Below are 25630 nucleotides of genomic sequence, written 5' to 3' on the forward strand. Positions count from 1 at the left end.
AATCAAACCTCTCTATATTTTAACCAAGTATACACAGAAATATATACCGCTCCATTTATTTATATAGTCCAAAAATACAATCCATGGTGTTCTATATTTCTTTTTCCATTGTCTCCCTTCGTCCCCTCTTGTCGACAATCTAGGTGATTAGGGTTTTCTTGAAGATGGAACAAGTCCCTCGTAGAAACTGTCTACCTAAGGTTGCCCCGGCGATGCGTCCGACGTTGTCGGAGGGCATGAGGGGGTGTGTCTCCGGCAGATATCATGGGACTCAGTCGGTGTTGGCCTTCAGCGGATCACCGTTGATGCTAGATGTTGTCTTTACTCGTGAGTTTACAGCTTGAATCCTTCTGACGTACGCTTCTCTTCACCGGCGGCGGTTCTTCTTCTGATGCACCGGTCATGCGAGGTCTTAGCAGGACGAGTTGTTGGTTGTCTGCTACAACAAGCTTGGCCCCGCTCTGGTGAGTGAGGGGCGATAGCGGCGGCGCATCTCTGGCTCGCTCCGGTGCTTGTAGTTGTCGCTGCTTTCTCTATGAATTTAGATGTAATTTTTGCCGTTGCAAGACAGATGATGAACAGACCAGAAGTTTTTAGTTGAAATTCTAAATCAAACCTCTCTATATGTTGACCAAGCATACAGAAAATAAAAATACTACTCCATTTATTTATTTATGTAGCCCACAAAGATTATGCGATTGCTGCATCACGGTCGTGAATAGAAGAAGACACGAGCTTTAGCCTGTCCGTGTCACGCCTTTTCTTCCTCCGGAAACGAACAATACGTGTGTGCGACTCGGGGTCAGTTGGGTTCGGTTCAAACTTGCGGCCGAGCCTCGCCGGACGAATTCGTCGTGGGCCGCCTTGACTGGCGGTGAGGTCTGACCTGACAGCGCAGCGCGGCAGAGCAGCCGTGGCAGACGTCTCGTCTCGATCGCCGGCCGCGCAGAGACCACGACACGGGGCTGCTCTGCATGTGAAAAAGTCTCCGCCTGAATCTGTGCGCGCTCCTCACGGACGACGGGAACGCGCCGCGGAGGAACGTGCCTGCCCACCGTGACAGCCAATCGATTCCACGTGAAGAAACCAAACCACGCGCAGAGGCTTTTCTTCATGCCATTTTTCCATGCCAACATATGAACCGGGCACATTTGACATTTGACTAGAGTATTTATTTTTACTGAACAGTCGTACATGCTGAATCTTGAATGTTACTTCCTCCGTCCGGGTTTATTAGGCCTCTCGGCATCACAAGCATGTCCCCTTTTATAAGGACCCGCGTTGGAAAGGTGCATGCATGCAACCATTTCATTGGTTGTATTGAAAGCTATTGCTGTTGGTGTCATGGCTGAAAAGTTAGGGGGTGTTTGTTTCTAGGGACTTTTTTGTGTAGGAACTAGAAAAAGTCCCTCTTAGAGACTTTTTTACCAAACGGGAGGGACTTTTTAGGGACTAAACTAGGCATTTGGGACTAAATGAAGAAGACTCTCAAGGAGAGTCTTTTTTGGGACTTTTCCAACAATGCCCCTCCATGCATCCATTGGCCCGCCCCCCCATGATGTTGTTTGATTGTTATTTTTTTATATACTAGGGGCAACATGATCATTTAATAACCTTTAGGAAAGGACTAGAGACTTTTTAGTCTTTGAAAACAAACAGGGATGGACTTTTTAGGGACTAGGGACTTTTTAGTTGGGACTAGAAAAAATCTTAGGACTTATGAACCAAACAGGGCCTTAATACACTTCATGTGTGCTTTTTCATTGGCTGCATGCATGTGAGAGAGTGCATTGGGAGTGGAATGGAAGAATTAATGTGAGCAAATTATTATGTGTCTTGGTCTAAGAGAAGTTGTCTTTAGGCCTAAGACTGGTTGTAATGGGGAGTATCATATACTAGTATCATGCATATGATATTAGTCTATGATACTACATCCCTAATGCATAGTATCATATGTTAGTATCATAGAGAACTATATTTATTGTCATGCATGACACAAAGTAGCACATCATTTAATATGATACGGTATCATGATATGATACTCAAGCCTCTCTTTCTTCATTTAATTCTACGCCACTTCATCAAAATTGCTTAGTTGGCATGCATGATACTACCTATGATACTCCCATTACGAACAGCCTAATAAACCCGAACGGAGGGAGTAGTATGTAGTGGCGCTGACCGTGGTCGACCTGTGACCCAGTCAGTGATGGATCCTTCAGTCGAGAGTACTACCTCCGTCTCGGTGAATAAGTCATTCGCGTAGTTCTAGATCGACGATTTAACTATCTAAGTACTACCTCCGTTTCAGTTTACAAGTCCTACGCGTATACCTAGATTGCCAATTTTATCACCTTAATATAAACTATATAACACAAAAATTATACAGTTTGAAAATAGAACATCTGAAGTTTATATTGATATATTTTTTGTAATATATGGCTTGTATTAGGTTGGTCAAATTGATGACCTAGGGACACGCGCACGCCCTGTAAACTGAGAGAGAGGTAGTATGTATTATATGTGACAAAAATATATATTTAGAAAATACTTTCGTGTAGAAATCTAGTGATATATTTTTCATGACATATAATACATATTTAATTTCTCAAATCGATGACCTAGAACTGCACAAATGACTTATTCACCTAGACGGAGGTAGTAGCGTTTTGGCACATAGAAGCGCGTGCTCCTGATTTTTAAAATCTGTTTTAAACATATTTTGAAATGTCAGATAATTCTAAACAGAAATATGGTACATACATCTTGATATTGTACATGCTCACAAAGTTGTTTCGCAAATAACCGACAACTTATGTGTTGTGTGTGAAAAAAGACAAAATCAGGTGTTAAAAATTGTTTTTTCACAAGACATCCTTTTGTCTTTGTTACAAAAGCCACAAAAATCATCAGTTTTCTCCGAAACTTGACGTAACATGCACATATATTTTTTTCACGTATAGGAGCGCGCGCTCCTGAATGCACCAGCGGATTTCCGCCTTCAATAGGGCTAGTGTTGGTAGTAATGTTCTGAACTACATGGTTTTCTTTAATGAAAATCCTACATGGTTTTCTTTAATGAAAATCAGACGTGGCGGTAGACTAGAGATGAAAGTCCTACAACAAAGCCTTTAGTATCAAACAAGTTGGGGTAGATTAGAGAGGAAAGTAGACTAGAGATGAAAGTCCTACAACAAAGCCTTTAGTATCAAACAAGTTGGGGTAGATTAGAGAGGAAAGTCATAAGATCTCGCGACCAACTCATGGCTTTGACACATGGATAGCAAGCTTTCACGCATCCCTGTTCATAGCTAGTTCTTTGATGATACTCCAATCCTATAACACAAGAGTCAAAGTACTGAACAACCACATCGCTCAACAGAGCACCTTCAGTTGTCAGGCACTATAGCAAAACAGTGCCGGTACAACAAAATCTGCCACAACAAAGGAGGCATCAAGATTTAAAAAAGGGAAAATGAAAACGCGTGAACTAGTAGCAGCAGCAACGGAGTCAGAATTTGTTTATTTAAGGATATAATAATAAGTTCTAAATGGCAACAAGACGAAATGGTGCGCGTGATTTCTGCTCAGCTCCTCTTGTGCTCTCGGACCTCTTTGATGATGCCTTCGGCCAGGGTGTCTTCGTCATAGTTCTTGCCGAAGAATTTGACAAACTCCATTTTCGGGTTCATCAAGTACCTGTACAAGTAGATGGCCATACGGTCAGCATTTATTTAACATGTACCACTAACGCGAAATGACGGCATAAACGAACATCAGGTCGGTACCTAGTCTACATCCCGCGAAAAAAAGGGTACCTAGTCTTTACATAAACGAACATCCAACAACCAACTTGCTAATTGCTAATTCTCGGTAAACATACTCCCTTCGTTCCGAAATATTTGTCTTTCTAGTCATTTCAAATGGATTACCACATACGGATGAATATAGACATAATTTAGAGTATAGATTCGCTTATTTTGCTCCGTATGTAGTCACTTGTTGAAAATATCTAGAAAGACAAATATTTAGGAATGGAGGGAGTAGTCAGCAGTCCCTACTCTTTGCATCATGATATTTCAGCTTCGTGATAGATAGGCTGAAAATACCTCTTTGGTGGTACACACTTACTAGACATGATTAATGATCTCCCGACTCAACAACTTAAAATGAAGTACGGTCGACACCATAATCAACTCTCATTATAGTAGATGGATACAAAAGTTAGTGAAAATGAAGAACAACTCACTAATGGAGACAGCGACAGAGTCCACGGTGTACCTGGACAGCCTATAATCATCACTCATCACAACAAAGTACGAGTATGATCTATAATGGGTGCCACATGGGTTTGCACCCAACAAATATTGCTTGCTTGAATGGTTCAGTTTGGGAGACACATTAATTAGTTGCAGCTGGACTTATTACAAAGGACAACAGCATGTTGTATGCCAGGTCAAGTCCCCGTTTGAACAGGGCAAGTTGGCCCATCAGACGTTTTGGTTCGAGAACTGGCAAAGGCAAGAATGACCTAATTGTTTTCCCTCTAATGGAGGTCTTCTACTTTTGGTTTCGTTACTGTATACAGTAAAATTGCTATCCTATTGATTAGTGCATATCTACTGCAGATCACATATAACATCAAAAACCAAAGGAGAGTGATAAAATAATAGAAAATGTTAAGAACTTTTTGACATACATGACGATTGAATGATCAACAAGGTAGTCAGAACCCTCCTCCTCTGTCTTCATATAGTAGACTCGATAAGCACGAGCAACCTTCCTCACCTCATCAGAGGTACCAGTTAGTCCTATGAGATCTTGATGGAACTCTGCAACACAGACAAGTGACAGTAGTTTGACATCACAGCTGAAAGCAATACAAATGAGCAACCCACCACTGCTAGAAATTGCGTACCTTTAACATAGTCATGGACTTGCTCAACAGTGTCTCTTTCAGGATCAACTGAGATGAATACTGGCACAATTTCTAGTTTTGCCTTTTCCTCTGAAGAAAATGAAAGCAAAACTTTATGATGATATCCATGGAAACCATCCAAAAATTGAACAAACAAAAAAAAAGATCTATGTCTGCTAGTGCTGTTTTGTTTCATTTTTTGTCCTTTTTGGAATCTTTAACTACGGCCTATGTTTTTAAGGCGACGCCTTACCGCCTTAGGGAGGGGGGGCGCTTTGGCGCCTAGGCGGGCGCTTTGGACGCCTAGGCGCCCAAAGCGGTCGATTTTCCAAAGCGGAGGGGGAGCGCTTCGACGCCTAGGCGTCGCCTTAGGGACGCTTTAAAAACATAGACTACGACAAATCAAACTATATCCTGAAACTCCACTGTGGCACAATATGTGTTATACAGGAGATGAGTACAGATGTACATGTAGCTGAAAGTCTAAAGCAGACAAAACAATCACATCCTAATGTTCGTTGGGGCTCTAAAGTTATATTTCCACAATACAGGGTAGCTGGGTAACATCCGACCTAACATAGTTGAGGTGTTCTGTGTAATCAAATTTATTGGGGTTGGCTTCAGCAAGGGGAAAAACAACCAATTCATTTATGTACTATAGCGATCACCAGTATTATCTACTCCCTCTGTTCCTTTATATAAGGTGTATTTATTTTTCATAAAAATCTAACAATGTAAGGTGTATTTCTCTCCTCAGTTTCCATTTGTGAAACTCCACCATCCAGTATGTGCCTTCCATAAAAAGAAGTATGAGATCGCAAATTGGAAGGTAGTAAAAAAAGAATCTCTCTCCTTGATTGCATGCACTCACATTTCTCTCTCTTCCATCCCAGCGAATTGATTTTATTCCAATGCAGCAGGATTTAGCTGCGTGTCATTAGGTCGCTGCTTATTAGTTGCCGCTAATTAAGCTGCTAACCACCTAAATAGTTAAGATTATTTTCGTCCAAAATTCTTCTCAATTGTGTGTCTTGGTGACCGCACCCAAAAAAATACACCTTACATAAAGGAACGGAGGGAGTATTATGTAAAAGATATGAGCGGTACACAAATTCCTTCTGCCATGCCCATGCGCCAACAGAGATTTGCAAATATACATATGTGCAGCATCATATAATTTTCATATAAAAACAGTGTTTGCAGGTTAACAGTGAGACAGTGATGAACTGACAATTAAACTGATTCATTGCCCAATAAAAAAATTAGCTTGACCAAAAGAAGATAAGTGTACTTTATGATTAACTCGGCACACAACAGTTCTAGTCAAAGCAAGATCCAATTGACTTACTGATTTTATTAATAGCAGCAGCCATCTTCTGCAGTTCATCTGGACAGATGTCAGGGCAGTGTGTGAACCCAAAATATAGCAGCGTCCATTTACCCAAGAAATCCTTTTCAGTGACGGCTTTCCCATCATGATTTAGAAGACTGAATGGACCACCAATAGCAGCAGTTCCTACTGTTTGTGCTGGCTTTACTGAGTTCGTATTGTTCTTCAGCTCTGAGAAACAAGGGACAAGAGATTAGTCACGCTAGATTAAACAATATAGAAGTTTAAGGAGTAAATTGTTTGCACATGGATGGCACTTCCACAAAACGTTAGTAAAGACATGGTAGCATTGGCCTCCCCCATATTCGAAATATATTTTTTCTCATTCAAGTGAAGGAACATGTCAAAATGCACAGATAAAATAGCAGAACATACTAACATCCAGCATATCGGACCTAAATGGACTTATGACTGGTATGAGTAACTATCTGCGTGATCACATGATAGAGTTGGATGGTGCTAGAATTATTGTTCCGCAGGCAAAAGAGTATTGATAATCAGACATTATAATTAATTAATCAGCAGATGTAGCATTAAAAATAGTTAGTTGATTCAAGCTTTAGTAAATAAAAGAAGCAAAATAAGATACTCTTCTGCATATTCACATGATAGGGTAGCAGCTAGAAATACCCGATTCTCGGGTGAAAGAGTATTACAGTCAGAAACATCAGAACTGATTAATCTGCAGATATGGCATCGAAAATAGATTGTTCTGTCAGTTCGTCCAATCGTGCTTTACTACAAGAATCAAAAGAGGAAATTATTAAATTGCTATCAATGTAAAATTCATCTCAGACTGTCCACCCCTTAAGCCTTACGCTGCCTGGGATTATATATATCTTTTCCAAAGATATGGAACCGCTATACATTCCAACTTTCTATCTGAAATGGCATCGCAATAAAGTTTCTCTTGGCAGTACTAATATCCCAGTACTGCGAGTTGAAACATGATTACAAACCCCATATATGGTAGATCCACACAAAATAAAACTACACTAACTCACCATAGTAATCTACCTTCAATGTGACGCTTCTTTTCCTTGTCGTAGTAGACTATGATTCCTCCTCCGGTCACAAGAAGCAGAAGAAAACTCAACCACGAGACGGGCTGCAAGCAAGCAACATAACCATTGAGAATTACTCCTCGACTAGCACTTTCAATAACATAAGGCAGAAATGGCCCAATTCTGGTGCCTCGTATTCAAAGGATCACTAGTCCTAAATCTCTTGGTTCCACATTTCGGCAACGCACAAGTTTCAGTAGTTCTGATTCAGAACCCGCATCACACAGCAAAGCGCATATGCAGCTAGCACTTCCAATGACAGAAGACAGAAATGACCCATTTCTGGCGCCTCGTTTTCAGAAGTTGTCCTAAATCTCTCAGTTCCACGATGTGGTAACACAGAGGTTTCAGTAATTCCGATTCAGAACCCGCATCACACAGCAAAGCACATATGTAAAAAAAAATGGAGGGCGTCTGAAACACAGCTTACCCCTCCTCGGACGGACTTCCCGGAGTCCCCTTGCTGCGACTTCCCATCCCGCCCGCCCCCTCCGCCACCGCCGTCAGAGCCCGACGCCACCGCCGCGGGCTTCGAAGCGGCCTGCGCCGCGCCAGAAGACGCAGCCGCAGCCGCAGCGGACTTCGACCCGCCCTGCGCCGCTTCGGCAGTAGCAGATGCAGACGCGCCTGCAGCGGCTTCGGTCGAGAAGAAACCCGTCGACGCTCTCAGCGCGGCGACCTGCCGCGCGAAGAAGACACGCACAGACAAACCCATGCGCTGCTTTAGCGACAGAAGAGGAACGGCGGAACGGCAGATTTGGGACGGGCGGGGCTCGTGCTCACCTGATGGGGATGGCGCGGAGGATGGGGACGGGGAGCGGAGGCGCGCACCGCGCGCGCGACAAGCTGGAGCGCGTGCCTCCTCATCGCGGTCGCCGTCGTCGTCGTCTTGTGCTGCCTCTCTCGCTCCCGTGAGACACGGCGGCGGAGGTGCGGGAGGAGGAGACGGCGCCGCCGGGGGGTTTGGAGCAAAGTTTCTTACTTGTTTAGCAAGTGAGGGCTGAAGGCTTCCGGGCCTTTACTTTATGGCCAGGCCTGTTAAACAGACAGATACTACATGAAGGCCCAAAGAGATTATGCTGGGCCTGACATTTCAGATACAGCAAAGCCTCAAAACACTTCGCTCAAAAATAAAACAAAGCCTCAAAACACTCTCAGCTGAGAGGATGGTGATTCTTGAAGAAAAAAAAAGCTGAGAGGTTGGTTTTCCTTTTGATTGAGAGGGGAAAACTGAGATGGTGTTTTTTAACACAAAACAGAGATGGTGTTGATATGTATCACTTTATGCGCGGTAGCTATATCCCTCTTAAACCGAGATATATGCTCCCCTCGTCTGAGGCTTTCCACCACACGTAATTGTTGTGACGGCCCATTTTCTTCCGTTTTTCGCAGTTTGTGATCAAGTCATTTGCTCGTGGTGGTCGACGTACACGTATCTTCTTTGTTTTCATTTTCTTTTGGTTTTCTCTGTTTCTTTATCGGTTTTGTTTAGTTTCTTTGTTTTTCACTGGTTTTTTTTCATTTTTTTCATGGTTTTCATTGGTTTTTCGTTTCTTCATTTTTCTTTGTTTACACTATTTTTTTCCTTTTCTTTCTTTTTTCGTAGTTTTGTTTCTTTCTTGCTTTCTACCAATTTTGAACATTTTTCTTTATTTTTTCTCAGTACTCATTGTTTTCCATTCTTGTGCATGGGATTTGTTCGGGTTTTTTCTGTCATTTCCTTTGTTTCTTTTTGGGGTTTCTTCGTGATTTTTTGTTTTCATCAGACTTTTCTTTCTCTTTTCGTATAGAAGAGGAAAAAAATGTATACACAATTAACATTTATTCGAATACACGAAATATTTTTGTGTGCATGTTAAATTATTTTCAAATAAATTATTAACATTTTTACATACATATATTTTTTATGTTATCTTTTTATCATACACAGTCTATATTTTTCGTGTGCATCAGGAATATTTTCCTCACAAATTTAACATATTTAAAATACATTATTAACTTATTATAATACATAAACTTTACGTCTACATTTTGCATACACATTGTACATTTTTAGTATACACCTCAAACATTTTTATATACACGTTAAACATTTTTATTTAAAACAATCTGTTATAACTACCTTTTATTTATATACAATGTATTTTCTAAATTAATAAAAAAATTTAACGTTTTTAATACATGATTAGTATTTTCGTCTGTATGTTTTGATGTCTACTTTTTCCATATAGATTTTATATTTTGTATATATTATAAACATTTTTATATACACAGGTAACATTTTTCAAATGCATGATTATCATTTCTAATTCTGTATGTAAAGTAATTTTTATAATAGGTATATTTAAAAGTTTTTAAAAAATACAAAGCATAATGTGAAAAGAAAATGAAAGAAAAAACATGTTCAAGGCCTGTGGTCCCCGCTTGGCGGCCTATTATGGGCGTTGCTTCACGCGAGGCTGAACATAATAGCGGAATATCCTAACGGACGCTCATTGCGGCAGAATGTCGAGCTAACGCACAGAGGCTGGCGACCTAGCGATCAAGATGGGCGGCCCAACTATGAGATAGTACACGCGCTACAGTATTTAGTTTTGGGTACTTTCTGGAAGGTTCTTGACCGGTTTTGGGCACACGAACACGTCACCATGTACCTCCAATGCCGAGGGTGATGCACCGCAGCTCACGTCGAAGGAGACCCGTCCGGAAGCGCGGTACGCAAGCAATTCGGCGGGTGCTTTTGAGGACCCGAAACCCCACACGCCCGGAAGGGACCCTGTCTGGACGCACGGCGGCTATGGGCTGCCCTAGGTCGACCTGATCGCCCCTAGGGCCTCGTGGATCGTCGGCCTGCAACTAGAAGAACGAACGGAGAACGAGGAAGAAGAAGAACGAGGGAGAGAGATGAAAGTAAAGGTAAAAAGTGGTATATGATTTGTTCGATTGTGTGTTGTTCAATCGGCCTTCACCCCTTACATATATATGAGGCGGATGGACTTCCCGTACAAGAAAAGGACTCAAATCACGTCCAAATCATCAAAAGTTACCCTAACTCGGACTACGAGGGCCGGAACTTCCGGTCTGGCCCGGAACTTCCGGACTGAAATTATATCAAGTAGCCCTCTTGCACTGAATCTGCAGGCCGCATACTACTTCGGATGACGATGGTCCCAAAAGCAAAGTTGTAGATCTTGCAATGGAGAAAAACTCTTCAGTTGATCATTTTTTCATCCGAAGTCATCTTGATGTCGAAATCAGCCTCGCAAATCTGCAAATAATGTTAAAATTCCAGTTTCCGGGGCGCACCGCGGGCAAACTTTCGGTTTAGCCCGGAACCTCCCCGGAAGTTTTGCCCGAAACTTCCGGGCCAAACTTATGCAGCACACTGTTTTGGCTCTAACTTTTGCATACGAACTCCGATTTAGAAGTTTTTTATATCGAAATAGATCGTCTCGACAAGACGAAGACAATTCGTGTAGAAACATTACTCATATGAGTCCATCTTAGAGGCATAATCAGCCGAATAGTGTTCTGAATGCAAAACTTCAAACACAACTTCGGCCTTAGAGATTAGATCGGATGACTACGGCCCAAATATCAAAGTTTCTCCTTTTGATGATACGGAACTTTCTCAATTTGAGCACTTTTCCATTTAAAGCCTTCTTAATCTTCTTTTTGACCATGCCAAAATCTGGGGTCAACAGTTCTTGAACCGGTTTTCACTAGTTTTTTCCTTTTCTCTTTCTTTTTCTCTTTCTCTTTATTTCTTCTTTCTTTGTTTTTATGTTTTTTTATTTCATTTTTCAATTCCTTTTTCTTCTCTTTCTATTTCCTTTGTGCTCTTCAGATTTTCAAATTCTTTTCTGTTTCTTTTATCTTTTGTTTTTTTGTTTGTTTTCTTTCTTTGGTTTCTTATTTCCTTTCCTTTTCCTTTTCTATATTTTTTTCAAAATATTCAAATTTTGTTTGCCTTTCCATAAAATGTTCAGTTTTTTTAAAAATATTCTGAAAATTCAAAAAAATCTCGTTACACAAAAAAGTTCAAAACTTTCGAAATTAATGTAATGTACTAGACTTCCATTTTTTAGTTCATGTTTCGAAAAAGTGTTCACACTTCCAAATTTGTTCTCCGTTTCAAAATTTGTTCTCAATATTCAAAAAATGTTTGTGCTTTAAGAAATTGTTTGTGCTTCCAAATTTATTCTATGTTTCATAATTTTTTCTCAAGATTAAAAAAATGTTCATGCTTTAAAAAAAATTCTGCGCTTCCAAATTTGTTCTGCGTTTCAAAAAGTTTTCTCAAGATTAAAAAAATGCCCGTGCTTTAAAAAATGTTCATGTTCAAATTTTGTTCTCTATTTTAAAATTTTGTTCTCTAAATTCAAAAAATGTTCGGGATTTTAAAAAGTGTTCACTTTATCAAGAATTTGTTGAAGCTTTTTATTTTTTCTTCTAAAATTTGAAAAGTGTTCGCTTTTAAAAAAGACACTTTTTCAAAATAATTTTCGCGTTAGGAATTTGAGAAAATGTTCGGATCTGCATTACCTTTAGCTTCGCGCACCATGTTAAACCAAGAAAGCTTGGCTTTCGCGTTGGCTAGGCTCGTGCATACAAAGATGGAGGTCCCTGTTTTGATCCCTCCCTCGAGCCGAGTTTTTTTGGGGATTTTTTCACTTGCGTTGCGCAAATGGGCCAACCCAGCTGGAGACACGCCTATGCGTCCGCTCGACAATTCGCCGCAACGAGCGGCGCATAGGACCTCTATTGGGGAACGTAGCAGAAATTCAAAATTTTCTACGCATCACCAAGATCAATCTATGGAGAGACTAGCAACGAGGGGAAGGAGAGTGCATCTACATACCCTTGTAGATCGCTAAGCGGAAGCGTTCAAGTGAACGGGGTTGAAGGAGTCATACTCGTCGTGATTCAAATCACCGATGATCAAGTGCCGAAAGCACGGCACCTCCGCGTTCAACACACGTACAGCCCGGTGACGTCTCCCACACCTTGATCCAGCAAGGAGAGAGGGAGAGGTTGAGGAAGACTCCATCCAGCAGCAGCACAACGGCGTGGTGGTGGTGGAGGAGCGTGGCAATCCCGCAGGGCTTCGCCAAGCACCATGGAAGAGGAGGAGGAGGGAGAGGGGTAGGGCTGCACCAAGAGGAGAAGTTCTCGTGTGTTATGGGCAGCCCCAGGCCTCTATTTATATAGGGGAGAAGGGGGCTGCGCCCCCTTTAGGGTTTCCCACCCCCAAGGAGTGCGGCCAGCCCTAGATGGCAAGGGGGTGGCGGCCAAGAGGGGAGAGGAGAGGGAGGCGCACCAATATGGGCCCTAAGGCCCATATCCCCTTAGGGTTTGCCCCCTTTCCACCTCTTAGGCGCCATGGGCCCTTGTGGGAGGCGCACCAGCCCACTAAGGGGCTGGTCCCTCACCACTCTTGGCCCATGCAACCCTCCGGGGTTGGTGGCCCCACTTGGTGGACCCCGGGACCCTCCCGGTGGTCCCGGTACGTTACCGATAAACCCCGAAACTCTTCCGGTGACCAAAACAGGACTTCCCATATATAAATCTTTACCTCCGGACCATTGCGGAACTCCTCGTGACGTCCGGGATCTCATCCGGGACTCCTAACAATATTCGGTTACCACATACAAGCTTCCTTTATAATCCTAGCGTCATCGAACCTTAAGTGTGTAGACCCTACGGGTTCGGGAGACATGCAGACATGACCGAGACGTTCTCCGGTCAATAACCAACAGCGGGATCTGGATACCCATGATGGATCCCACATGTTCCACGATGATCTCATCGGATGAACCACGATGTCAAGGACTTAATCAATCCCGTATTCAATTCCCTTTGTCTATCGGTATGTTACTTGCCCGAGACTCGATCGTCGGTATCCAATACCTTGTTCAATCTCGTTACCGGCAAGTCACTTTACTCGTTCCGTAACACATCATACCGTGATCAACTCCTTGGTCACATTGCGCATATGATGATGTCCTACCGAGTGGGCCCAGAGATACCTCTCCGTTTACACGGAGTGACAAATCCCAGTCTCGATCCGCATAAAACAATAGATACTTTCGGAGATACCTGTAGTGCACCTTTATAGTCACCCAGTTACGTTGTGACGTTTGATACACCCAAAGCACTCCTACGGTATCCAGGAGTTACACGCTCTCATGGTCAAAGGAAGAGATACTTGACATTGGCAAAGCTCTAGCAAACGAACTACACGATCTTTGTGCTATGCTTAGGATTGGGTCTTGTCCATCACATCATTCTCCTAATGATGTGATCCCGTTATCAACGACATCCAATGTCCATAGTCAGGAAACCATGACTATCTGTTGATCACAACGAGCTAGTCAACTAGAGGCTCACTAGGGACATATTATGGTCTTTGTATTCACACGTGTATTACGATTTCCGGATAATACAGTTATAGCATGAATAAAAGACTATTATCATGAACAAAGAAATATAATAATAACACTTTTATTATTGCCTCTAGGGCATATTTCCAACAACCTCTCCATAATAGCGCCCCGCTTTATGCGAGCATTATTCTTGCGTCGCTCATGTCGATTGACTCGAGTCATTGGCCCATAAGAAGCCCATATGGAGCTTGTAGATTCTCGATATATATAGCTTGTCTTGCGCACACGTTGGTTCCTTTTTTTAGGCAAACATGCAAACTTTATTACTCAGGTGTCACCGTGACCGGGACGAAGGCAAGGTTTCCGGGATGACCTAACCACATATGACGGCCAACCCCTAAAGCTAGAGCATATTTTGCAGGACTATGGACCTCCACATTCGAGGTCCTAAACTCATGACGAAAATTGTAAGAAATTAAAACTGAAGAACATACCGACATTCATGTATGACTGCACCATAAGAAGATGCACACCCCCTCTCGATCATGTCAATCACCACCTTGCAATCCGAGGCCACTATTATTCTCTGACCATAGAGATCATTTGCCAAGGAAAGTGTCCCTCTCACTGTGAAAGTCTCCAACGTAGCTGGGTCAATTATATTCCTAAATACCACCACCGATGCACCCAGGAAGGATCTGCGCTGGTCACGACATGTTACCAGCTGCTCCGAAACCTCCCGCCCTTGACGTTGCTGCAATGACGTTAATGTTAGCATCCCCTTGACTCCTTCGATTAATCTAGAGCTTTGGCTTCTTGAAAATAAGAACTAACAAACCAATGAGTAGCATATGGACTTCAGAAAATTTCCTCACGCATTGCTTTGCGTCGAGATCCCGATATGGCCCATAGTTTACAATCATTGTTGTGAATTCAGAGGCTTGCAGAGACTCATGCGTGGTGAACAACCAATTCTTGGCACTGGGATCCTGGTTTACACACAAGTGTGCCACCATCGTCTCGTTTGGCAATGCCCAAATGCTTCGGGACATACTAGAGTCCAACAAGGAATGTCTCCAACTATCACGCGTGCCACACAGAGCACAGACATCCTTGACTGTCATATTTCTGTGATGGTACACGTCACCGCTTGGTATCGAGTTTTGCGCTAATCTCCAGGCAAAGACATGTACTTTAGAGGGAACTTTAGTTTGCCAAATAGCCGACCAACTTGAACTCTCATGGGTGCCCAACGAACTGCCTCCTTGATGCTCTATCCAGTCCTCCCTAGCTCTCTTCATGTTCAAGATCATGTGATAAAATGACCGGACAGAAAACAACCCCCTCTCATCAGGATGCCACGCCCAAAAATCATCAACTTGTCTGGTGCAATTTGGTATTTTCAAGATAGCTTCTACGTCAAAATAGGGACGAACACCAGTCGAACAAGATCTTCCCGCCAAGATGCAGTAGTGGCATCAATTAGCGCCGCAACATTAGCGCCGGGGAGGGGGGTGTTGACTTTTTTAACACAACATAAATGCAAGTGCTCATATATACGTGCATACACTCACCCCTTTAAACGCACACACGCACACCCTACCCAATGAACACCTCCAAGAGATTGAGCCGGCATATCATCTTGAAATTTTACGATGTCACCATAGGCGCCTCGTAGTCGACCAGAACATCGCCTCCCACTGAACACGTATCGCCAAAAATCCTGAAATAAATCCAAGATAAATATGAGCACCGGGACATGAACCCTGGTAGGTTGGGAATACCACTTTCCTCCAAACCATCCAACCGCTATGTATCGCTTTATGCGCGGGAGCTATATCTCGTTTAAACCGAGATATATGCTCCCCTTGCTTGCAGCTTTCCACCACGTGTAGCTATTGTGCTGCCCAATTTTCTTCTGTTTTGCACTGTTTGAGATCAAGTAGCTCGCACCAGTGGTCGACGTATTGGTTTCTTTCCTTTTCTATTTTCTTTTATTTTTTTGGTTTTCCCTGTTTCTTCACTGATTTTCTTCAATTTCCATTTCTTTGTTTTTTACCTGTTTTATTCATTCCTCTCATGATTTTCATTCATTTTTCTTAGTTTTCGTTGGGGGTTTTAGCTTTTCTTTGTTTTCATTTTTTTTTCTATCTTGTTTCCATCTGTTTTCATTGTGTTTCTTTCTTTACTTCTATGTTTTCTTCTTTTGCCATTCTTTTGCATTGATTTCTTCGGGTTTTCTTCCCTTTGTTTCCTTTTGGCCTCTTTATTTTTTTGTTTCCATCAATTTTTTTCTTTCTCTTTTCGGCATAGAACATGAACAATTATTATACGCGATTAACATTTATTAAAATACATACATTTTTGTGTCCATGCTAAAATTTTGAAATACATGATTAACATTTTTAGACATATTATTTTCTGGTGCCAATTTTTTCCATACATACTCTACAATGTCTTTATGCATCAGGAAAATTTTCATAGATGGATATAAAATATTCAAATACATAATAAACTTTTTCTAATCCATATTTTTTATGTCTGTTTTTGCATACACATTGTACATTTTTCGTATACATCAGGAACATTTTTATACACATGTTTAATACATATTAAATAAATGATTGACATTCTCTTACAAAAAATATCTGTTGTGTCTACATTTTTTCAGAAACAATTGTTCATTTTTTAGATGTTAGGAAACAAATTATAAATATTTAACATTTTTCATGCATGAGTACTTTTTTTCTGATATATGTTTGGATGTATTCTTTTTTCCATACATATTGTACATTTTTTATACATTAGAAACATTTTTCTATAAACATTTTTTTCATATACTCGTTACACCCGCAAAAAGAAAACTTAATTTTTTTGATATGAGCGATTAACATTTTTCAATTATGTATGTGAATATGATTTTTATAATAGATATATTTAGAATATTTCAATAAATAAATAAAGATAAAACAAAGCAAAATCTGGAAAAGAAAGAAAGATAAAACGCTCAAGGCCTGTGGTATGCGCTGGGCTGGCACACTTCAAGCGAGGCTGAACATAGTCGCGCCTATTTCTCGCGTTATGAGAGACGAGAGGTTTCTCTCACATAAGAGTGCACGAGCTGGGCAGGCCAACAAAAAACACGTATAAAAATAAAATTTGAAAAGAGTTGAACAAGTACTTCAAAAGTGTTGAACAAGTATTTAAGAAAATGGTGATCATTTGCATAAAAATGTTGATCATTTGTATAAAAATGTTGATCATTTGTATAAAAATGTTGATAATTATCCATAAAATTTTTGAGCAACTATTTGAAACTTTTGAACAAGTATTTTAAATTTTCTAAAGAAATATTTAAGAAAAATGTTAATCATATATATAAGAATATTGAACAGGTATTTGAAAAACGTTTAACATGTATATGAAAATATTGAAGTATTTAAAAAATATTGAGCATGTATATAAATATGTTGAACAAGTATTTGAAAAATGTTGAACAAGTATTTAAAAAATGTTGATCATGTATATAAAAAATGTTGAACAAGTATTTAAAAAATGTTTAACGAGTATTTAAGAAAAATGTTAATCATGTATATAAGAATGTAGAATGAAACAAAAATAAGCAAAGAAAAAATAATAAAAAAAATATTAAAAATCAGAGATGCAAAAAGAAATAAAAGTAAAGATAACGGAAAAACAAAGAAAAAGGGAGAAAACCGGATCCGGTCGCCTCTAGTAGGTCGCGATCCTAATAGTAACTAGTAGCTGGAAGCTAGCGGAGTGAGTAGCTGTGCCGGCGTTCCCCGTGGAGACTAGTGTTCTATTCTTGGGCGATGTTCTTTTCTTCCCTATTTTTCAATTTGCGTGCGTGAAAATGGGTTTTTTCGACCCGCTTAATATGAGAAATAGGTTTTTTTAGGGGAATATGAGAAATAGGTGCTGCGTATATTCGCGCCCCGCTTTATGCAAGCATTATGCTTGCGTCGGTCATATCGATTGACTGGAGTCATTGGCCCATAAGAAGGCCATCGCATATGGAGCTTGTCTTGCGTCGGCCTAACGAACGATACCATGAGTATCTGAGCGTCCCCTAAAAAAATGAGCATCCCAGCGAGCGAGTGAACGCCTTTTTTCTTTTCTTAATTCGTCTTGATTTCGGTCTGTTTTATATCAATTAAAAATCTATGAATTTGAAAAAAGTTATCAATTTGGGAAATGCTCATGAATTTCAAAAGCGTCCATTTTTTAATAATCATGTTCTCAAAATACTCATGAATTTGGAAAAATGTTACGTAATGAACTTTGAGTATACTCATAAATTTAGAATATGTTTGTAAAATAGCAAAACAATAATGAAATTTAAAAAACGGTCTTTAATATAATAAATGTTCACAAATCCATAAATGTTCCCTGGATTAGGGAATTAACGGTGGGAGTTGGAGATAGGGCTTAGGTTAATTTCCCTTGTCTAGTCCATCTTCAGTTTGTAGAAACCAAACAAACGAATGCAGTTTCTCCTCAAATGTTACATGTAATCCTGTTATGCGCCAAACAAAAGATTGATAATAAAACGACTTATCTCGTATCTAATCACAATACACCTCGCCACTCTAAAGTCGCATTCCCTTTTCCAAATATTGCCAAACGCGCTCTGGGCTTACGGCCCTTCCAGCTTTGGGTCCTTTCCCTAAAAAAAGGTGAAGGAGAGAGCCTTTGTGTTGAGATCAGGGCGTTAGCCATTGCTGAGTTACAAGCGGCATGGTCATTGATCCGGCTGCCCAGTCTGGCCACTGGTCCCGATCGAGAGATCATGCAGCAAGTAGATTAGGCTAGTCATAGTGGGAGTAACTTAATTTTTTGCTTATGTGGCAAGTAGTTAATAAGAAGTAGTAACATAATATGTTACTATAACATAGCACTTTCCAAGACAACATAAGTCTACAAGTTATTAAATGAGGCCATATATAACACTAGTACTATGTTACTTTGCACTATGAAAATAATAATTTAGACTAGTGTCATGCCACTATGACCAGCCTTATTCCTTCCGGGATCCCGGCCATGGCGACCGATCCCACGCAGGCGGGAGCAGCGGAGCACAAGACTCGGCGGTTTCTTCTCGCGCGCGTCCCCGGGGATCGGGTCCTAGTAGAAAAACAATGCACACGCTCGTGCGTGCGTGCAGCGACAAGAACGGCGTCCCACCCCGCGCCGCGCGCGGTGCGTCTTGGATCTGCGGAAGCCGGATTAGTTTTGGGCCGGTCGCCTCGCCGCACGGAAAGATAGGCCGGCACCGGATTAGTTTCGAGTTAAGAAGTAACGGAGGGTGGATTGGTTGATTCTTTCATGGGCTGGGCGACCGTGGTTTCGATCAAGGTATTGACCGGCCATTACGTCGCGGGTTTGCTTAATCCATTGCCATTGATCCGTTGTCCGAGCTGCTCTGCTAAGCAAGTGCAGGAGAGAGCTTCTTGTATTGTATGGACACGATGCCACGAATTCATGAACGTGTCCACTCATTCTTAGTTCTCCCACTGCTGGCACAAGTACCCCATCCCCATACGTTGTTGTTTATTAGGTTTGCACGCTTGCTTTGCCTGGACCTCGTTCCACGCCACCCGTTCCAACTACGACGCCGATGTGAAATGCTACTGCTTCCTCCCTCCGTACCACGTGCTTGGCCGATCAACACGGACGCTGGAGTACAGCAACAGAAAATGTTCTCTACTCCATATTTCAAGGTATGTGATTGCTAACCAGGCCTATCGCCTGGTGAAAATGTTCTCTACTGGCGCTATTAGGGATGGATGGATGGGGGCGTGACGGGATGGGCAGCCGTGAGCTGCACCTGCACGTACATACTTGACCGGACGAACCAGTAGTATAGTGATGGGAGTCGCGCCAGCGATCGGGGTCCGGCCCCAGACCGTGACATCCGGATCGAGTTCTTTTTTTCTTTTTTTTTTCTTTTGCGGGCAATCCGGATCGAGTTCGAGTGCACAGCATATGCGTGCGAGCGCGTACACGTGCGGCGTGTCACGCCAGCTAGACGAGCGTCTTTCCTTCCTTCTCCGCGTCCATCTGTTGGAATGGAGCTGTGTTGCCTTGCGTTTTTTCTTTTTTCTTTTTTGCTACTTCTATCTAGTTGATGAAGAGATGCTGACAGTCTGGGCCTAATACCAAATAAACCTCGTAGCCAAACCTAACATCTACTCCCTCCGTTCCAAATTACTTGTCTTGGATTTGTCTAGATACGGATGTATCTAGACTTATTTTAGTGCTAGATACCTCCGTATCTAGACAAATCTAAGACAAGTAGTTCGGAACAGAGGGAGTAAGACCTAAGGTCCCAACTAGGACGCATGCCGGGTATGGGCACCCACCAGTCCGACGCACTCCTCAACCAAGACACCTGCCGGGTATAAGACCGCCACAGCCACCTGCTACCAATCCATCTTCAGTGCCGCCACCACCCCACACGTATCCATCCACACGCGTCCATCGCCAAAGCTCCGCAGTGCCATGCCGCCTCGTCAGCCTTGCGGTAGATGAAACACCGCTCCTCCTCGTCCCCTCCAGCCAGCTCCTGTTTCAAAACGATGCCCTCCGGCCTCTGGAGAGAGCATGACAACGAAGGCACTTTTGGCGATCCCTACATCCCCACACCTAAGATAGATAATGAGATAGTTCTTCCCCGGTGAGGTTAGAAAGAAGGAAGAAGAAAAAAGTGATTGATGCAGCATAAAATTTCAGGCGCCTGAAAAACAGCAAAAACGTATTAATTGACCATGCTCTATCTTTGCCGACTTAAAAAGATCAAACTTACTTTCTTCTCGAGCAAATAATATCTGGACCAACTGCAGGACATACCTTAAAAAAGAACAGAAAAACTACGGAGTAGCATGCATGAGGAGTCAATTATTATATACTCCAGGACACACTAGGCAGCATAAATTGGAGCGTGACAGCGCCACCCCGTTTTAACTTTGTCTTGTCTTTTGCACGGAGGAGAACAGCAGGTACCTATGTGACCGCCAAGCGAGATCACTGTGCGCACAGCCGCGACGAAAGCAACTAGAGCCAAAAGCTTTGCTCCCGACACGACATCTACTCGGCTCATCTCGATCCAGCCCCACGCGACAGCGACGGCATACAGCTTCCCATGCCGACACACCTTCTCTTTCTTTCTTCGGTCGTCGTGGCCTTTCGCCGTCCTCCGCCGCTGGCGATCGGCTTGAGCTTGACCCGTGAACAGTGCGCGCACGGACAAGGCGAGCCACCCCATCCGGGAGGACCTCACTACGGATGTACTCCCTCCCTTCCGAATTACTCCCTCCGTTCCAAAATAGATGATCCAACTTTGTACTAATTTTGTACTAAAGTTAGTACAAAGTTGAGTCATCTATTTTGGAACAGAGGGAGTACTTGACATGGCGCGCTTTGCATGCACGAAGAGGAGCACGGCGCCGGCGATCACGTGATCCGAACTGGGCGTTCCAACTTCCAACAGTGCAGCCGGCGGGACGACAGAAAAAGTGGCGCTGGCGCTGCTATCCCTCCCTCATACTCCTGTAGCGTACACCCGGTACGCACCTCTCCGCAGTACTCCTACTACCTTTTCGAAGAGAAATGCGACTCTGTACAGGGTGAGGACACTCTCCTGTTCTCCCCGGGGTAGCAAGTCGCCAATGCCAAGGAAGAGACGGGACAAAACGGCTGAACCGCCAACTGCAATCGGCGCATGCACGCACCCGTCCGCGCGTAGCCAGGGATACGTCCGAGCGAGCAGCTAGCCAGCTAGCGGGTTGAGGCAGCAAGCAACCAGCCAGAGATCGTACACACTCCCTCTGTAAAGTAATATAAAATTGTTTAAATCATCAGTACAACAATTACAGTGATCTAAACGGTCTTATATTAATTTACAGCCGGAGTACCTACTAGGCAGTAGGCGCACGCACCTCCGTTGTTTGTCGATTGGTTATTCGGCCTCCTCCACCAGCCCGGGCGGCCAGACCAATGTGAACAACTATTCCACAAAAAAGTGAATACAAACGAAAAGAAAATTTAGGTTGCTCTATAACCTTAAACTCCGCTGCTACTTTGCCACAACACATGTTCCACGAGAAGCACAAATGTAGATGTACAAACGAATGAAAGAACGAAGCACATCGTCACCATGAGGGCGTTGCAGAAAAAAACTTTATAACAAAATGCTACGAAAGGCGAGACCATGAATGCAGCTGGAGAAGTAACGACGGGGCCATTGTCCTTAGCTTGTTGTGGTTCAGACACAACGTCGCTAGACAAGAAGGCCAAGAAGAATGTCAACCACTTTGGTGGTTAGCACCAAACCTGACGCCTCATTCGAGACGAGCACCCACAAGCCCCTATCTGAAGCTACCCAAGTCATCGATGAGACAGACAGAGGATCGAGGCCGGCGAGATCGTATTCGGGCCCAGTCTCACAATCGAAGGAGGAAACATTGGATTCAGGGAGCGGATGCATATTGTCGAGAGCACACAACCACCGTTGGAGCTAAAGCGGTGAATGAGCCGCGAAGCTAAAAGGCCAAGAGGGGATGGTTGGCAAAAGAACGGTAGAACAGGGCTAATGCTTAGATCTTGAGGAGAGGAGATGTTGAAATATATTGTCCGCCTTTCTCCATCAGTTCGGACTTTTGAATGAGTTGGCTGGTGCATGAATTCAATATGGTATCTAAGCCAAGAGGTCTTGAGTTCAAAACCCTGTCAACGCAATATTAAAAAAATGATTCTGCGCCCTACATCGATCCCACGTCTAAGGACTAAAATAGCCTAGGCGTGAGAGGGAGTGTTGAAATATATTGTCCGTTTTTCTTCATCAGTTCGGACTTTTGGATGAGTTGGCTGGTGCATGAATTCAATAGAAAATGAAAAGTAGTACAAATTATAGTGCGAGAAACCCCCCGCCCCATGGTGGAAACTGGGAAAGGTAACTATAGAGTGGTTACGTGAAGACATCGATGTGTATACTGCACATGTGAAATGTCATTATCTAGTATAAGCCAAGGGTTTCATCCATATTTTTAGCTTCATGGCTATATATGGGGATAGAAAGGGGGCGAGGAATCGGGGAGAGTGGTCGGGAAAAAACGGGAGGAAGGAACTGTTTGGATGTCGGTAACTTGAAAATGCTCATCGACGGTCGGACAGGTAGTACCGGGCTACCGGCACCCCCCGGCCTTGGATGGTTGGTCTAATCGACACGGCAAGGGTGGGAAAGGGTTGCGGTGGATGGAGATGTGTCAGAGAACAAAAGAGCAAAGAAGATCGACACCACACTGATCAAAAAAGAGATGCACGGATGAGGAGGCGACTCGAGAGAGGTGAAAATTGAGGGGTTTCACACTTCACGCCCTAGCCCTTTTCAAGATAAAAATGACTTTGGACAGCAACCAAGGAACAAGATATGACAATGCCCGGCACAGGCCCAGGCCCCGCAGGTCAGCCTACACACATGTTCTGTTAGGAAAGCGCGGTCGCAATGGAAAGGGACCGATGCTGGTAGCAGCACAGCAGTAGCAACAAACGTCGCGATCCATCGACCACAGGCCCCTTTGTTCGCTTGCATGCTTTGCCATCCCCCCAGATCGCCACGACACAGACAGACACGGACGGGGACACTACGCTCTCACATCACGCTCAGCCCGTGGCCAGCACCCATCTCCCCTCGTCCCATGGCTGTGGCAAGTCCTCATCTCCCACCACCAGTCCGCCACCACTCCCTCGCCGTGGATCCAGCTCAACATATAGAACAACAGCATATATGTCTATGTCTTTGTGTTTGGTTCCGACACTGACGAACCACACGCATGTTTTGGCAGAAGAAAAAAAGATTCAGACATTCATTCTTCCCATGATTTGCAGCGAGGAATCGCCATGGATTCATATCATTCATGAGTGGTAGCCAAAACAACGGAAAAAAAAGAAATCTGTTCACATGGATTACAAAAACAATCGGTCTCATTCTGGGAGCTGTCCAATCGGAGTAAAACGTCGCGATTCGCCTTTGGAGTTTGAACTGAGCTCCTATTCTAGTATCTATGCTCATGGATTACACAAACAATCGTTCGACTCCATGCTATCTATGCTCTCTGATAATCGCCACCCTGCTGCGCTGCGCTCCTTCCAGCCATACGTACAAGTGGCAAAAGGGCTTCCTTCCTCCTAGCTCAGTAGCCTATCGCCGCTCGTGTCCGTTAGTATGGTCAGCCTACACGCAGTCTTCGTGAAGTCACTGCAAAATTCACTAGCAAATTTGCTGAATATGTTAGTATCTATAGTCTGGACAAGAAATGGAGAAATGAGAAAGAAACATGCACTAGCAGAAGATGTTTTCTCCCACCACAAAAATAAAAATAAAAAAAGAAGGATGATGAGGTTTCCTTTACAGCATGGACACGCTGGTTGTCTCTGGTGGGCATTCCTGAAGACTGAAGTCAAAGTACCAAAGGGGGATGCTTCCATGGCAAGAACACCTAGATTTTCGGTGGTTGAAGATAGGTCAATTTGGATGTATTAGAAGAAAATCCGCACCTACTGATACAAATGTGGCCATTTCCGAGGTCTCGCAATACATGGGGAGTTTAAATGGGTGATATCGAGGTCGGCAGATGCATATTGTTAGGTGGAATAAACAGGTAAACTGGAAGTGCTTTGCCAACAATGCTAGGGAAAAAATCACGAAACTGGCACTTATATTTGAAGAGTGGATGTGACCAGATACCTAACTGATTCTAAAATGACTAGCAAGCTTTTTTTTTAGTTAAAAAAACAAGTTTTTTTTTTTTGCAAGTTGATTAGCAAGCTTTTTTCGGTAGACGAAATGAAACGAGTAACCTTATGCTTGAACAGAAACATACAAACCTGAAAGACTCATCTCCAGTGTGTCTTAGTGCCCCAGCTGCATGCCTGCATCACGGTAGAAAACATGGCTCGTCAACTCTGCTTTCTAGTGGTAGTAGCTTAATGCGATTTTATTTTTTTGGTCCGCATAGAATTGTCATAGTGATGCCGCTCTCAACAAATAAAGATGATCATGCTAAGGATCTGTCCACATACCGGCATATGGTTCAGGAGATCAAAACACTACTTCAAACTCTCGATGAGTTTTTTTTTTGCGAGAAACTTCTAATCCATTCTTCTTCAATCATGACAGTACAAAGAACAACAGAGGTAATAAAAATTACAATCATGTTCCTGGACCACCTAGCGATGACTACAAGCACTGGAGCGAGCCGAAGGCGCACCGCCGTCATCGTCCCTCCCTTACCGGAGCCGGGCAAACCTTATTGTAGTAGACAGTCGGGAAGTCGTCGTGCTAAGACCCCATAGGACCAACGCAACAGAGTAGCAACCAACAACGATGAAAAAAGTCGTAAATCAGAAGGATCAAACCAGTAAACACCCAAACGAAGACTGGATCCAAACAGATCAATCAAAGACCAGCACCAACCGAATCCCGTGAGATCCGACGGAGACAAATTTCCACACGCCTTCCGATGATGCTAGACACATCATCGGGACGGGGATAAAACATGGGATACATTATTTCTACTAAGGGACATCGCGGACGCAACATAGCCCCAACCAAGACGCCGAATCTAACAAGAACGAGAATGGCCCCCCTCCCGCCGGCGGGGGGCCGAGATCCTCCGCACCTCCATGGCCTAGAGGCCATCAAAGATGGGGTGGACCGGCGGCGGCGCCGACGTGAGGAGAAGAGCTTTTCTCGATGAGTTTAAGATAAGCTGGGTGTGTTGCTGCGAATAGTGCAGTGTATGTAATGGCTAGGGAAGATTGCACCAAGAAACTTTGTAAAACTTTGCTCCAT

The 25630-nt window shown here is 43.1% G+C and overlaps 1 protein-coding gene across 1 annotated transcript; it reads right to left on the reverse strand.

The window, feature by feature from the left end:
• Positions 1–3277: 3277 nt before the first annotated feature.
• On the reverse strand, positions 3278–8374 carry LOC123148921 (protein SCO1 homolog 1, mitochondrial). Its single transcript, XM_044568442.1, has 7 exons — positions 8156–8374; positions 7803–8051; positions 7326–7416; positions 6267–6479; positions 4919–5008; positions 4700–4832; positions 3278–3699 (listed from the first exon to the last, which is right to left on the reverse strand). Exons 1-7 carry the CDS (start codon positions 8237–8239, stop codon positions 3588–3590), a joined length of 972 nt encoding a protein of 323 aa, XP_044424377.1. The 5' UTR covers positions 8240–8374; the 3' UTR covers positions 3278–3587.
• Positions 8375–25630: the final 17256 nt, after the last annotated feature.

This window comes from Triticum aestivum, chromosome 7A, assembly GCF_018294505.1.
Source record: "Triticum aestivum cultivar Chinese Spring chromosome 7A, IWGSC CS RefSeq v2.1, whole genome shotgun sequence".
Lineage (NCBI taxonomy): Eukaryota > Viridiplantae > Streptophyta > Magnoliopsida > Poales > Poaceae > Triticum > Triticum aestivum.